Source organism: Armigeres subalbatus, unplaced genomic scaffold (genome assembly GCF_024139115.2).
Source record: "Armigeres subalbatus isolate Guangzhou_Male unplaced genomic scaffold, GZ_Asu_2 Contig439, whole genome shotgun sequence".
In the NCBI taxonomy this organism is placed as follows: Eukaryota; Metazoa; Arthropoda; class Insecta; order Diptera; family Culicidae; genus Armigeres; species Armigeres subalbatus.
The window spans coordinates 1-15,284 of record NW_026943193.1 but is presented as its reverse complement, the minus strand read 5'-3'; the positions used below and the strand labels follow the sequence as shown (position 1 = coordinate 15,284).

The 15,284-nt window shown below is 40.7% G+C and overlaps 1 protein-coding gene across 1 annotated transcript; it reads right to left on the bottom strand.

The window, feature by feature from the left end:
- Positions 1 to 4,182: 4,182 nt before the first annotated feature.
- LOC134204194 (AFG3-like protein 2) lies at positions 4,183 to 7,969 on the bottom strand. Its single transcript, XM_062679025.1, has 6 exons — positions 7,669 to 7,969; positions 7,110 to 7,552; positions 6,962 to 7,052; positions 6,593 to 6,897; positions 5,168 to 6,218; positions 4,183 to 4,776 (listed from the first exon to the last, which is right to left on the bottom strand). The coding sequence occupies exons 1-6, from the start codon at positions 7,765 to 7,767 to the stop codon at positions 4,351 to 4,353; spliced, it is 2,415 nt and encodes an 804-aa protein (XP_062535009.1). The 5' UTR covers positions 7,768 to 7,969; the 3' UTR covers positions 4,183 to 4,350.
- Positions 7,970 to 15,284: the final 7,315 nt, after the last annotated feature.

Genomic DNA, 15,284 nt, shown 5'->3' with positions numbered 1-15,284 from the left:
GGAAGTGCTTAATGAACACTAAGCTGTGAGGCGGCTCTGTCCCAGTGTGGGGATGTAATGCCAATAAGAAGAAGAAGAAGGAATGTTTTAATAAGATGGCCACTAGAGTGATTCAAATTTTGACTTTTTCGCTCTCCTATGCTTAAACGAAGACATTTGATGTTTTATTAATCCTCCTAAATTTTTGGCTAAATTGGATGTAACTGCACGCGCAGTTTGAAGTTTGAATGAAAATTACTATGAAAACAATCACTTTTGTGGAAAACCGTTCCGCAACGTTGCTCATTAGGCTCTAAAACATATAAATATGTTGCCAATATAGAACATTTTGCAATGAAACTGATCGTCTTTTGTTGCGAAACGATTCTATGCTTACAAGATAAGTTATTAGAGAAATACTGAATCGTGGTAAATTCAATTTAACACGTAAAAAGAATAACATCAATATCAATAATGAGCATTTTGTTTCATTAATAACTTTGCTTACAAAGTCAAATCGCTTCGCAACAACAACTGGCCTCTCGCTTAGGAAGTATTCTATGAAAGCATCGTGTCGATTACACTTGAATAGTCAATGGGTCGCAACACGGAACAGTTTTTCACTTATGTGGCAATTCCTATATTATGCATCTCGAGATAAATTAGAATACTGCGGTTTCCTGCTGGTTGCTTCTCATGTAATCGCAACGGTCACTAAACACAACAGAGTCAATAAAAATCTCACCCAACGTATGCACTTGCCATGATACTCTCCATGTACTCAGTGACTCCGGTTGCCTCTCACTAATACAATCGAACACTGCTGTCATTTCGCGAAAAGCACGTGGTTTTGTTTTGAGCGGGAAAATTCTGCCTATCTTTTTACACGGCGGCTATCTTGACGTTTACCTTCGCAGTCGAGCCTGCGAGTGTAAGACCGCCGCAGCATTCTAGAAAAAGATAAGCGCGACAATAGTAATTTCCATACAAACTTCAAACTGCGCGTGCTCAGTCTAGTTACATCCAAATTAGCTAAAAATTTAGGAGGGTTAATAAAACATCAAATGTCATCGTTTAAGCATAGGGGAGCGAAAAAGTCAAAATTTGAATCAGTCTAATGGCCACCCAGAGCGATAACCTTTGGGAGCGTCCACAAATTACGTAACGCTTAGAGGGGGAGGAGGAGGGGGTTCTAGCGAAGTGAGACGGTCCATACACAATTTTCAGATGTTTCATACAAAAAGTGCGACATAGGTAGGAGGGGGGTTGAAAATGCCCAATTTTTGTGTTACGTAATTAATGGATCTTCCCTTTGTATAATAGTGAAACTCCTTTCCATGAAACACCTGCCTTATCTTTGGCGGTTGTAGGTCATTTGGCCTAAAGTCGTTTGGCCTAATGACGTTTGGCATAAGGCCGTTTGGCCTAATGGTCATTTGGCCTAAAGTCGTTTGGCCTAATGGTTGTTTGGCCTAATGGTCGTTTGGCATAATTTAAAAAACGTAAATTATTCTTTCTAGTAAAATATGTAAAAATGCTAATATTTTATTTAATGCTACATTACGAAATCCACATTACTATTATTGGTGTACAACAACATTATCCGATAGTCATCGTCAGTCACATACGATATGTACACTCCCGGCCAAAAGTTTGGGTTCACCCTCTAAAAATATAGGCAAAAGTTTTTGGTCGTATTTTCGCCGTCTTACATCCGATTTCGGGTATTGTTAGCTCGATACAAAAAATTTGTAGATCTTATGCAACGTACACACCAGTCAAGCAGTTTGACGAACATTGACTCCGCCCCCAGGAAAACGCTTCGGTTGCTGCTTTGTTTGAACGTGTGTGAAGTTGTTCGAACAACCATTTGACAGTTGGCGGCTCGGTTGGAAAAAATTAAAACGGTTTGATTTTGGTTTGAGTTGTCGAGGGTGGAGTCAAGGTTCACCGCCATTATGGAACGTACACACGGTCAAGCAGTTTGACTAACATTGACTCCACCTCTCGTTTATTCAGACATCCATCAAGTTTTACCAACAGCGGCACGAACAATCAATTTATTCGACAAACAATATCACACACGAACGACCGAAGCGCCTACTTGAGCATCAACCATCAACAAATATATGAGGGTTTGTGCAACTTCACTACAAATGCTCAAACATGTTCGGCGAACCTTGACTCCACCCTCGACAACTCAAACCAAAATCAAATCGTTTTAATTTTTTCCAACCGAGCCGCCAACTGTCAAATGGTTGTTCGAACAACTTCACACACGTTCAAACAAAGCAGCAACCGAAGCGTTTTCTTGGGGGCGGAGTCAATGTTCGTCAAACTGCTTGACTGGTGTGTCAAGGTTCGCCGAACATGTTTGAGCATTTGTAGTTAAGTTGCACAAACCCCCATATATTTTTGATGGTTGGTGCTCAAGTTGGCGCTTCGGTCGTTCGTGTGTGATATTGTTGGTCGAATAAATTGATTGTTCGTGCCGCTGTTGGTAAAACTTGAGGGATGTTTGAATAAACGAGAGGTGGAGTCAATGTTGGATAAACTGCTTGACCGTGTGTACGTTCCATTACACCGTAGGTATTCTAAACTAACAATTTCCATTTTTTTATGTACTAAAATATTACATTAAGATACTCATTACTCATACTCATACTCTTATTGTTATGTTGTAAAAATATGTTGATTTTTCTCTAAATTGAAATGAAAAGTGAAATGGAATCCAATTTTAATCATCTTTGAAGGGCATTGATGATTTTCGGCGGAAACATTTTGTTTTATTTTTAAAAATCAAAATGTTTACTCAAGTGCATAGTATGCATCGGCTAAAAGTTTTTTTTTATTATTATTATTTTCTTTATTAGGGAGACGTCTGTCGGCCATAAGTTTGGGTTCACTCTGCTGATAAGCGATTTAATTCAATTTTAGCCGAATATTGTCTGAAGTACAGTTTCTGATGTTTTTTTGGAAACTCACTTTCTTCAATGTATATTTTGCCTGAAAAAAAATATTTTGGATAAACATTTTGATTTTTAAAAATAAAACAAAATGTTTCCGCCGAAAAATCATCAATGAATCGCCCACTTTGAGCCTGCTTACAGCGGCACACTAGGAGTTAACTTTTTGAAATCAGTATGGCGAAAGGCATCTACGGTTCGATTTCTCAAAATTAAGCACCTTAATCAAAAAAATATTTGGTAGGCGTAGTAGCGGAGACCATCCTTCATAACCGGTACCAAATAGTTTTTCATGAAAAGTTCCTAATTTTGAGAAAACCCGCGTTAGATATCTTTCGCCATACAAATTTCTGGCGGTTAACTCTTGCTGGCTATTTGCGCATATACGATAGCGCCTGGATGAGGAAGCGGCGGATAGAAAATCAGCCATTGCCAATAATTCATTCCCCTCAAAGATGATTAAAATTGGGTTTCATTTCACTTTTCATTTCGAAATAAAATTCTGTGTTTTACAACATAAGATAAATGAGTACATCTTAATGTAAAAAAGGGTCACAGTGTGGCTAGCGTCACAAAAAGTGAAGAAATGTTAAAGTATCATAAGAAAACAAAAACCATCCGATTTTGGCAACATAAATTTTCTAAACGTGATGCCAAAATCGATTGGGGTTTGTATTTTGAGTTTTACAGTTTTTAAATTGTATAGGAAACATACAATCTTTACTAAATGGTTGACACCTTCTTTAAAGCATGTGCTGTTCTTTCGAGTTTTACTGCATGTTGCTTTGGTATTGCATATGACAAGCATTTTCCAAAAATGTTGATGCCTTCTTTAAAGCATGATCAGTTCCTTCAAGTTATACTGTTTTCATATGTCGACATTGCCAAAACATATCTGGTTCATTGTTTTTTATACCTGCCTGTTTATAAATTCCTGGTTTTATTGTATTGTAAAAGTGGTTTGCAATATTTTAACTGTAGTTTGTGTTTCGCTTTGATCACTGCACATGGCTTTATTTTGCACCTACAAAAAGAATTTCATATAAACAATATATTTCAATCGTTTACGCCTATTATGCCAAACGACCATTAGGCCAATCGTCCATTAGGCCAAACGACCATTAGGCCAAATGACTTTAGGCCAAACGACCATATGCCAAACGGCATTAGGCCAAACGACTTTAGGCCAAACGTGGCACAATCATTTTTGGCATAAGTATCAATAAACACTGATTAATAAAGTTTTAGTATCTTATAAACTACAATTAAAATTTTCGAATCAAATAAAATACATTGAAAATGATACATTTCATTTAACAATTGGTGATTTATTCAAGCCGCCCCGTCTGACTCCGATACACTTTTCTTGTTTGTTACATATACTGCTATAACAATCATATTTCTACTATGCTTTCGTCGTTTCAGTTGGCTTTTTACTGCTCGAATCGTGCTCCTCTACGGGCGCCTTTTCCTTGTTCCAGCTTGACAAGCCTTCCGGAAGTGTTGTATCTTCCTCAAAAGAGCCAGTGCCTTCGACAAACTCCTCATAGGTAGATTTTTCTGGGAACGGCCGCTTTCCAAGCAATTCAATCATGTCATCCCGACTGAGGATTTCATTTTTGAGCAATCGCTCAGCAACCTTCTCCACGTCAGATTTATGCTTGACCAGTAGATCAACTGTCCGTTTGTATGCACTGTCGATTAGCTTCCGAACTTCTTCGTCAATCAGCTGCGCTGTTTGCTCCGAGTAGGGCTTGGTGAACATCGGATCACCGGACTGTGAATCGAAACTGACCTGGCCGACTTTTCTGTTCATTCCGAAGCGAGTTATCTGAAAAATTCAAAATTGGTTTTAACACCACAGTAACTTCTTCAGACGTAATTCGCTAACGCGACCATTTCCCATCCTTGGTCAAACTGAACCAGATGAGTTTGAACGAGCATGGGAAATAGTCGCATTAGCGAATCACGTCTGACGGCTGAAAAAAAAAAACCGAAACGCGTACCGCGCAGAAGAAAAGGTTTTTTTTTTAATAAAAGTAACCGAGAAAAGCCAATTGAATTCAATTAATGTCTGCGGGGATTAGCCCAAACTTGAGTTCAATAAATTGTTGAACAACCCCGAACAGCAAATAAACAACAATATTTTATAATCCGAGAAATGAGGCAAAACATTATAGCCTATTAAGGCTACGAACTATATCGTATGATATGAAAAATACCTGGGCATAAGCACTATCGGTGATCTTCTTAAGGTCATCCTGAGCACCAGTGGTAATCCTGTTGAAGAAAATTTCCTCCGAAACTCGGCCACCAAGGGTCATGCACATACGATCGAATAGTTGTTCGGTGGTCAGCAGATATTGGTCCTTCGGTAAGTACTGTGCGTAACCAAGCCCTTTTCCACGAGGAATAATCGAAACTTTGAGCAGAGGATCGGAATGCTCTAGGAACCAACCGGATACGGCGTGGCCAGCTTCATGGTATGCAACCGTGCGTTTCTCATCCGGTGACAGGACGTTTGTTTTCTTTTCCATTCCTGCAATAACACGCTCTATTGCTTGTTCAAAGTGTTTCAAATTAATAGACTCGTTCAAGTCACGAGCGGCAATCAAAGCAGCTTCATTGCAAACATTGGCAATGTCAGCTCCAGTGAAACCAGGTGTGAGTGCAGCCATTTTTCTCGCCAAATCCATTTTGTTCAAGTCAGTCTTCAGTGGACCCAAATGCACTTTGAAAATACTGGCACGACCTTTGATGTCCGGTGCTGGTACGAAAATTTGTCTATCGAAGCGTCCGGGACGTAACAGTGCCTTATCCAGGATGTCAACTCGATTGGTAGCAGCCAAAACAACGACGTTGGTGGTGGTATTGAACCCGTCCATCTCGACAAGCAATTGGTTCAAAGTGTTTTCCTGCTCCGAGTGACCGCCGAAACTTTTTCCGCCACGTTTTCGTCCAACAGCATCGATTTCGTCGATGAACAATATACAGGGCGCATGCTTCCGGGCCATAGCAAACATGTCACGCACACGGGAAGGACCAACTCCGACGAACATTTCTAAGAACTCCGACCCGGACACGGTAATGAAAGGAACATTGGCTTCTCCGGCCGTCGCCTTGGCTAGAAGAGTTTTACCGGTGCCTGGTGGTCCGGTCAGCATGGCGCCTTTCGGGATCTTTGCTCCCAAATCGATGTACTGCTGGGGATTCTTTAAGAAATTGACAAACTCCATAATTTCTATTTTAGCCTCCTCGCAACCAGCTACGTCTCTGGAATCAGAACAAAAGTTGAAGTAAATATTGGATGTAGGTTCAAAACATATGTACATGTTACGTTAAATTTGAGATTTCTTAAAAACTATGTTCAATAGCAATTTTTGTTGACAACGAATGGTACTATTGTCACATCTAAGTTACTATTCTTAAAATGTTGATATTCCAGCTAGTATTCATATTTCTTAACAAAAATAAAACATTTTAATTACTTTAAAAGGGATTCAGTGAATTCGAGGGTCCCAGCAAAATATTTTCAATGACCCTCGCCAAGGTTCACCACACTGACCAAAGCTAATTGGACACTCAGCTGAATAGCATCATAAACTAACATATCCTCAGGTTTTACGAAAAATAAAACGTGCACTCACTTAAAACCAACAGTGATTTCGTTTGCATTGATCAATTTTGCCGTAGACTGCATGACTCCACCGAAAAGGCCACCACCCTTACGTCCACCACGGCCGCCCATCATTTCCGACGATCTTCGCATCATATAGATCAGGAAACCAATGATTAACAGCGTTGGTAAGAGGCCGGTAAGACTAGCGGCTTCGATTTCACTACGATAGATTACCGGGACAAAATTAACCGGTTCAATGTTCATGTCCGTTTGTGCATTCTCTAGGTTGCGTTCGAAGGAATCCACGCTGCCGATGTTGAACCAGAGTGTGCCCTGAAATAAACGAAACATATATAAAATGCAATCTAAAAAATGAATGAGAATACTGGTGACCCACCGAGTCCGAGGTGTTTCCTGCTGTTAATCGAACACGAACCCATTTTTTATTGACGACCTCCAATTTATCAACGATTCCTCGAGCAAGGTAGCTAAAAATTATTTGAAATATATAAAATCTACAGATTAATGGTAATTACATTATTTACTTATTGACAAACTCCTTCCAAGCAATTTCTTTATATCCCATCTCAAAATACGCAATGGCAGATATTAGTGCCACTCCAGCTAGCGCTCCAAAGACCATCATTTTCTCCTTGTCGCCACCCTCACCGCCAATAGGACGTCCGCTGCCCCCTGTTCCACCACTTTTGCCTCTAGCTGGTTGAGGTCCAAACATACCCAAATTCCAGTCATTTTTCGGAGGTTGCTGCTGCTGCTGTGACCCTGCTGCACTTTTCGAGGGATTCGAAAGTTCTGGTTTCGCACCCTTGGATGCTTCTTCGGCGGAAGCGCCTTTCCTGGCACCTCCTGGTTTGTAATATTTTTCGAAACCTTTTGGGGGTTTCTCACAGAACAGTTGAATCCTGTGTAGGAATTCGTTCCAAACTTTGTTTTTACTCGATTGAAGATAACTCAGACTACGGATAATCTGCAACAGAGAATGAGTCGCACATTCATTTGCTTGATCTGATGAAAATTGAATACCAGCAGACTATTGTTCAATAATCAATAACAAATTATTTATAAGGAATTAATTTTTCTAACCTGGTCGCAATCGGTCGTGTTGACGGTACGATGTTGTCGACCGAGCCCTGCCAATGTCGATTCTAGCTTTCGAGCCGAGGTTAGTAAGCGGTAGGCCATTATTTCTGCACTTTTTGGATCCCGTTCACTAGCTACTGGACAACGCGGTTCATTCGTTTTCTATCTTTATCCCGAAGCGGCCAAGTAGCATATTCTACCGGATTTATTACACAACAATCGTTTCGGCTGATTTCCACAAAACTCACATTCGCTGCGCGGATGATGAAAATTTTTTCCGATGTGTGAAATGTCAAACAGCTGTCAAAACATGGAGTGTTGCCAAACAGGCGAAAACAGACATCACGATAAATAATAAAAACTATAGATAGTGGAATCTATAGATGAGCGAAAGCATGGCTGAGTCGATTTTTTGCCCGTGCACACGCGCATATGACGTCACAGCCCTTAACGTTTTCTATTGGAAATAGTGACGTCATGCTCGTTTGGAGACACGTTTGACAGTTCGTTTGGAGACAGAGGATTTATCTTCGCTCATCTATATATTCCACTATCTAGAATCTAAACTATAGATAGTGGAATCTATAGATGAGCGAAAGCATGGCTGAGTCGATTTTTTTGCCCGTGCACACGCGCATATGACGTCACAGCCCTTAACGTTTTCATTGAAATCGTGACGTCATGCTCGTTTGGAGACACGTTTGACAGTTCGTTTGGAGACAGAGGATTTATCTTCGCTCATCTATATATTCCACTATCTATAATAAAAACGTGAAACATATAGATAGTACACGGAAGAAAAAAAGTACCCAAAATTGAGTATTTTTAAACTTACTTTTGAGTTATTTTTTCTCTTCTCTTTCATCCACTCTTTCTTTTGTTGTCAAAAACAAAAGAGCCAAACAATCCAACGACGCCAGTTCAATACGGGAAGCCAATTTTGAGTTTTATTACCTGAGGTCGAAATTGAGTGAATTAAACTTACATTTGGGTAAATAAATTTTCCGTTGGGTACTTTTTTAACATGGGAGTAAAGGCAAACTACTTCGACCCTACTTACCCAATTTTGGCTTCCCGTACGGATGTTCGAGGTTGGGTGAATTAAACTCACTATTAGGTAGTTTATTTCGTCCGTGTAGAATCTATAGATGAGCGAAAGCATGGCTGAGTCGATTTTTTGCCCGTGCACACGCGCATATGACGTCACAGCCTTAACATTTCCATTGAAAACGTGACGTCATGCTCGTTTGGAGACACGTTTGACAGTTCGTTTGGAGACACTGGATTTATCTTCGCTCATCTATATATTCCACTATCTATAGTGAAACATATTTTGGTTTCACACACCATGATATATTGGATAAAAGTTAATCTGAACCTATCTGAACTATATTTAATAGTTCATATTTCAAAAAAGTAACTATATCAAAACTCTGCAATGTATGATCCGTTATATTAATTATATATATATATAGGTTAAGAAAACTAAAAAATGTTTTTGTCAACCCAAGAAGAATGAGAAATCTCCGTGTCGGGTGTTTCTGGCTATGCGTGTATGCTACCAATGATTTGGTAACGACGTAAACAGTAGAACCTTCCATTTTTATCTTGCGCCTTTCAAAACACGTATAGAAAGAAGAAGAAGAACCCTCAAATTTTCGCGAAATGACGATGAAGCAGTTGTTGCTGTAACTGAGTTATCGTTGCTAAATAAAATATCAATTTTCAATACAAAATTTCCTTTAATTTCGCGCAGATTTGCGTGCAGTTTGTTCCTCTTGAATCAGTGCAGTGAAACAACTAGACCGATGGCTACAAAAGAGATTGTGTAAGTAGTGAACATGAATTTTCTTCTGACGGAAAACGTTTCCAAGCGCAAGTAGACTGTCTTCCCAATTGGTGCTCCTGCTTGGGGTTATCCATACGATGAAAGTGAAAGTTTGGAACATATCGAGATCGTTGTTTCAAAAGGGCGAAAGTTGCAAACGTAAACATTATTCAGTATTCCGCTGATTTCAGGAATAATAGGGCTTGTTTACGGTGTTTTTCCCTTCCGTTCGGTAGAAGGCGCGGTGTTCTACCAGTTTCTAGTGCAGTGATTAGCCGGTAGACGTACTTATTACAGGATTTCTGGGATTTACCCTTCGAGTTCGTTCAAATTTTATCGCGAAAATCACGGATTTTTTTATTTAGCTCGCGATAATCGCACTTTACGAATTATTTTGAGTAAAAATTTACAAATAGTTAAATTCTTATGTTTTCATTCATATAGGTTTATGAAGAATAAGAAGTGCTTTGCCATTCATCACATCGTGGCTAGACCACCATGTTGTCCGCAGATCTACAGTCGTTTCTACAAATCTCTGGCATCAGTTTGTCAGAGAATGTTTCAGGCAGATTTTCCAAGCTTTGTTGTTGACCAGGATTTCCGGACCCTTGTAGAGAATTGCACAAAGCCCTCCATGCTTTGAAATAGCCGAAATATATCCTGGGTTGATGGATGATGTAATTATTATGAAAGATTTCCGATCTGGTTTCCAGTGTTGGGAAAAACTCAAATTCCCAAGTCTTATCCACGATTCAATTCAAGCGTGAGTCAAATTTCATTTCATTTCATTTTTATTTTTCTTCACATAACGGCTATGTTATGCATGTTTGATGTGCTCAAAACTTCTCTGAAGTAGAACGGGGTAAATTCCATCCTCTCATTGAGAATTGTAAGGAGCAAAACTGTCAAGTGCCTATTAAATCGATTCAGTAGTCATGTTTTATTGACGTCCGTAGAACTTTGCAGTCAAGAAAAGACCAAACTTCTGTAACTTGGAACAGCTCTTTATTATAAACGTGTGTTAAGGCTCCCCCAGACCTAAGCGATTTCATCGCCGCGACGGGGACAACTAGTCGTCGCGATTCTATCGTTTGGTCGCTGCAGGCAATGTTCTCTTTACGCTTCCATACCAACGGCGACAGAATCGCTGTCGCCAAGCGATAGAATCGCGTCGCAACTGTCGCGTCGCGTGTGTTTGGGGGAACCTATAGGATTAACGGTTTGAATTGGAATGAAAAAATAGTCCGTAGTTATTAGTTGGTATAAACAACTGGTAGTCACCCTTAGTGACCAACGATTGCTTGATCCGCAACATGTTTCTACGAGCTTGAGCCCAAGACCCATTTCTACATGAAAAGACATCAAGAACATACGATGATTATATGTCGACACGTCCAGGGAAATGCGTATCATATAAGTGCTCTAATTCAAAAATTCATTATCTTTATTTGGCTTGTAAATTTTGCCAACTTGGAAATCCTTGGATCTCACAAGAATTTTGTTTAAACAACTGGCCTCTCTCAAATTGGAAACATTTGCACAAAGGTTTTTCCAGCCGGATCGATCAGCAGATCGTAGAGTATTCTTCTTGTAGGTAGCTTTGATAGTCTATGAGGGTACCTGGGACAAAAGTGCGTAATGGCGGATGTTGTATTATACATAATTGCAAAAAAAACTTCACTTTTTTTTCAAATATCCATAAAGATACATACCGTGAGCATGCCTTATTCTGCGCGGCTCCTAATTCAGCGCAGTTTGACACTAAAACATTTTTTAAAATTTTCTTTGCTACCTATTATATTTACTTACATGTCATCAAAAAGTTGAAAATTTATTGTTGTCATGGGCACATAATAAAGCAATAAATTAGCGTTGATAACGGGAATGTATTAAGAAAAACAAAATCGGTAAAATCGAAAATGTCAAAAAATGGCCTCCATTAGCAGCAGCGCTAAAACGCACATAAACATTTTTTTCTCGAATTTGAGCAACAAAAAAGATTTGGACTCATTTTTTTTAAAAGCAAAGTGCAAAAGCAGATCATATAGATCTTATAGATATCATTTTATATTGCGCAGAATATGGCACAAAATATACTTTCTGTTCCTAATTGTGCGCGCGGAATGCATAGGGAAGTAATTTCCTATATTAGTAAACCCCCTATAGGGCGAATTCAGTTAGACTTTAAAATGTTAATTTCAACGAATAGCGTCGTGTATTTGGGTGTTTTATGGATGTATCGTGAAGAGGGGATGCAGAGCGTGTTGTTAGATATCAAGCAGAGTTAATATGTTGAAAATTTCTAAGCCTTATGTCAGAAAGAGCAAAATTCCGATACTAGGGGGTCCACTTTTGGGCATTTTACCCTATTTAAAACCATTTCATGCGACAAAACATACTAAAATTTTATTGTTGTGCGCAGAATTAGGAACATTGTGCGCAGAATATGGAACATTTCAAAATATGTGAGCAAAATTCCGATACTAGGGGGTCCACTTTTGGGCATTTTACCCTATTTAAAACCATTTCATGCGACAAAACATACTCAAATTTTATTGTTGTGCGCAGAATTAGGAACATTTCAAAATATGTGCGCAGAATTAGGAACCATATGGCAATCTACAAATCGATTAATAATATATGTTCTTAGTCAATTTAATCAAAATTTTAATGATTCATAATCTTCCGTGGATTATAGTTACACAACTACTACATAAAGGTATTCATAAATCATTATGGTTTCTCGATAACAACGATTTTTTTTCAAAATTTTCTTAAATGCGCAGAATATAATACCTCCACGGTATTCGGTTTTGACACGATTTATAATCCTTGATAGCGTTGGGGATACCGTGTTATTTTACAATCGTTATTCAAAAGAACAAGATGACTACTCGGAAAAAGTTTTTAGAATTCGCTAGAGCTAGTTATGCTCCGTAGAATTTGTCCACGTCCTTTTGGGCCAAAGGTAAGGAAACTGGTCGTTAATCTCGATCAGAGGCGCCGTCACGTTCTGAGACGTGGGTAGGACAAACTGGATTATCAAATCTATTGAATTCTTTTAGAGACTTTCCGAAGATCCCCTAGACATTTCTAGAGATTTTTTCGGACATCCTCAGTTAAGTTATAAATTCCCTGTAAAGACAGTCTTTAAATTTTATAAAATATTTGATGGTCTCAAGCAATTATCTAAGAACTCGAACCCTTTGAAATATTCGGAAACAGCTACGATCTATCAGTGAAGCTTATGATTACCCAAAAATCTCTAAGGGAGTTCAGTACTATTTATAGTTTTCCAGTTTTCTTTCTAACTTCTAAGATTTTATGCAAACGTGGGTATATTTGTGATTCCTGCAGTTTCCAATAAACTCTTAGAAGCTTTCAACATTTTTCTCTTTCATAGGCTTACTACCAGACATCCGCATGGGCTACACTTTATATTAGGGTGGAGCTATTGCAAAAATTTATAACGGCGACCCAATTATTTTATATAGATATTTTTGGCAGTGTACATATTTTTTTAAGTGAATCCTCGATCCATACTTTTGGTCATCTACCTTATCAAGATAAATAAATTTCCTTTCCGTGCTAATGTACGGATTCTGAGGTTTTCTCGGTCTCTAGTAGCAACAATAACCACGCTAACATTTCTCTCCTTTCACAACTGACTGGACCCGTATGTAGTAAATACCAACCTTTATTCACTTGGATCATAGCACAATTTACATAAGTTATGACCATTCACGGAGAAGCAACCATTTAAAAGTACAGTCAGTCTCAGCTAAGTTAAGCTAAGCTATATTCTTGTTTAGATATTCATCTTTTGATTACTTCACCTGTCAGTCTCAATTCTTATAAAATTTCAGAAATTCTCTGAGCCTCCCTGAACTAGCAGAAATAAATACGTACTTCCAGGAAATGTACAACAAATATATGGAACAGCAGAAACTTTTTGAAACTTGAAGACTTCTTGGATAATCTCAATACAGCATCCATCCGCTAACTGGGCTAAAACATCAGTCCAGTTAACGAGCGCCGCTTTTTAACTGGGCTGTCGAGGGGATTTACGATGCACTGTTATGATCAATGTTTTACATGGAACGACAACAATATACCATTTAGACTCCCCTCTCAGGGGGGCAGCAGGGACCATGTCCAAGGGCTTGACGACCCCTCCCCAGCTGTCTGCGAGTCAGGGGGTTCTGCCTAGTAGGTGGTGGGGTTAACAGGGGGCTCTGTTAATTCCCTCCCAAAAACCACATATCCGCAAGCAAACCCTATCAAGCGACCGTGTCCCGCTTAAAGCATACAAGCCCCTAACCCCGAATCCCAAGGTGTCAGGCGACCCGTGTCGAAGGGATGAATGACCTGGGGGGTGAAACAATTAACCAGGTCGTTAACGGAGCCTGTGGAGGTTCCACAGAGTGAGGGCTGCTTCGGTGGCAAGCGGGTGGCAGTGGGTGGTACCCACACACCCCCAAGTGGTGCACATGTGGTGCAAGCGAATGGGAGTTGGGGGTATTACTCGTAATACCCCCACAGAGTGAGGGACCGAGTGTATGGGTGAGCACACAAGTAAGTCTCGCATGATACGCATGGTCGGTAGTGTTAGAATGACTGAAGTCTGGTGAGGCCTGGCAGGAGTGTCGGGGGGCAGATACCTCTGCGGCACCTCAGAAGTAGGGGACACGAAAGTCTCGCTGCGTCTGGCAGGAGTGTCGGGGGGTTGATGCTTCTGCGGCACCTCAGAAATCGGAGACATGTAAGGTAAGTGGTGCCACCCCGTTGCAGGATGGGGAGACCACCACATTGGCTGAGGACTATCTGGGCTTCAAAATGTCAATAGGTGGGTGCTGCCTGCAAAGTACCTAACGGAGACCTATGGGCAGTATCAAAGCCTGGGTAGGTGAGTGTTAGGCACGCCTGACGTGCCGGGTGTTCCACGCCCAAACGATGCACAGGAGGTGCACAGAGTGGATAAAAATGGGAGATGGGGATATCACAACCCCCACTGAGTAAGTGACTGAATGTCAGGAGAGTGGTGCAAGCGATTGGGACTGAATGTATGAGCGAGCACACAAGTCAGACTCGCACGGTACGTATGGTCAGAGTGGCTGCTTAGGCAGTAGTGTGATCCGGCTGCTAGGGACGGATTGAGTGAAGTCTCGCTAGGCCTGGCAGGAGTGTCGGGGGCAGATACCTCTGCGGCACCTCAGAAGTAGGGGACACGAAAGTCTCGCTATGACTGGCAGGAGTGTCGGGGGGTTGATGTTTCTGCGGCACCTCAGAAATAGGAGACATGAAAGGGTCTGCCTCGTAGCTGAGGTAGGAGCGGCAACCTAGGGTCGCCTCCGGCTTGGTAGACAAGTGGTGCAACCCTGTTGCAGGACGGGGTGAACACCACACTGAGTGAGGACTGTCTATGCTGTGAGATGGCGGCATGGGGTACCCCCTGCAGGGTACCTGTTAGTTAGTCCCTTGCAGTCATTCAAGCGGCATAGGCAGGTGAGTGTTGGGGCACATGTGGTGCCAGTTTGTCTTGTGCAAATGTGTTGCATGGGGAGTGTCGAAGAGTTGAGGCGCATACGTGCACTTGTGTACGTCATGGAGGGGGCGCAATGCCCAATAGTCATCCCCCGAAGTATTGCTTAATTGTGGACCGGAGAAATAACTGGAGAAGAAAGAGTTACTTTTAATGGGTCGGGTGGTGATCCCATCCCACACTACCTGGGTTCGCCTCCCCAGGTGTCTGTTTGCAGATTTCCAGTTTGCGCCCAGTTTGTGAACTGTT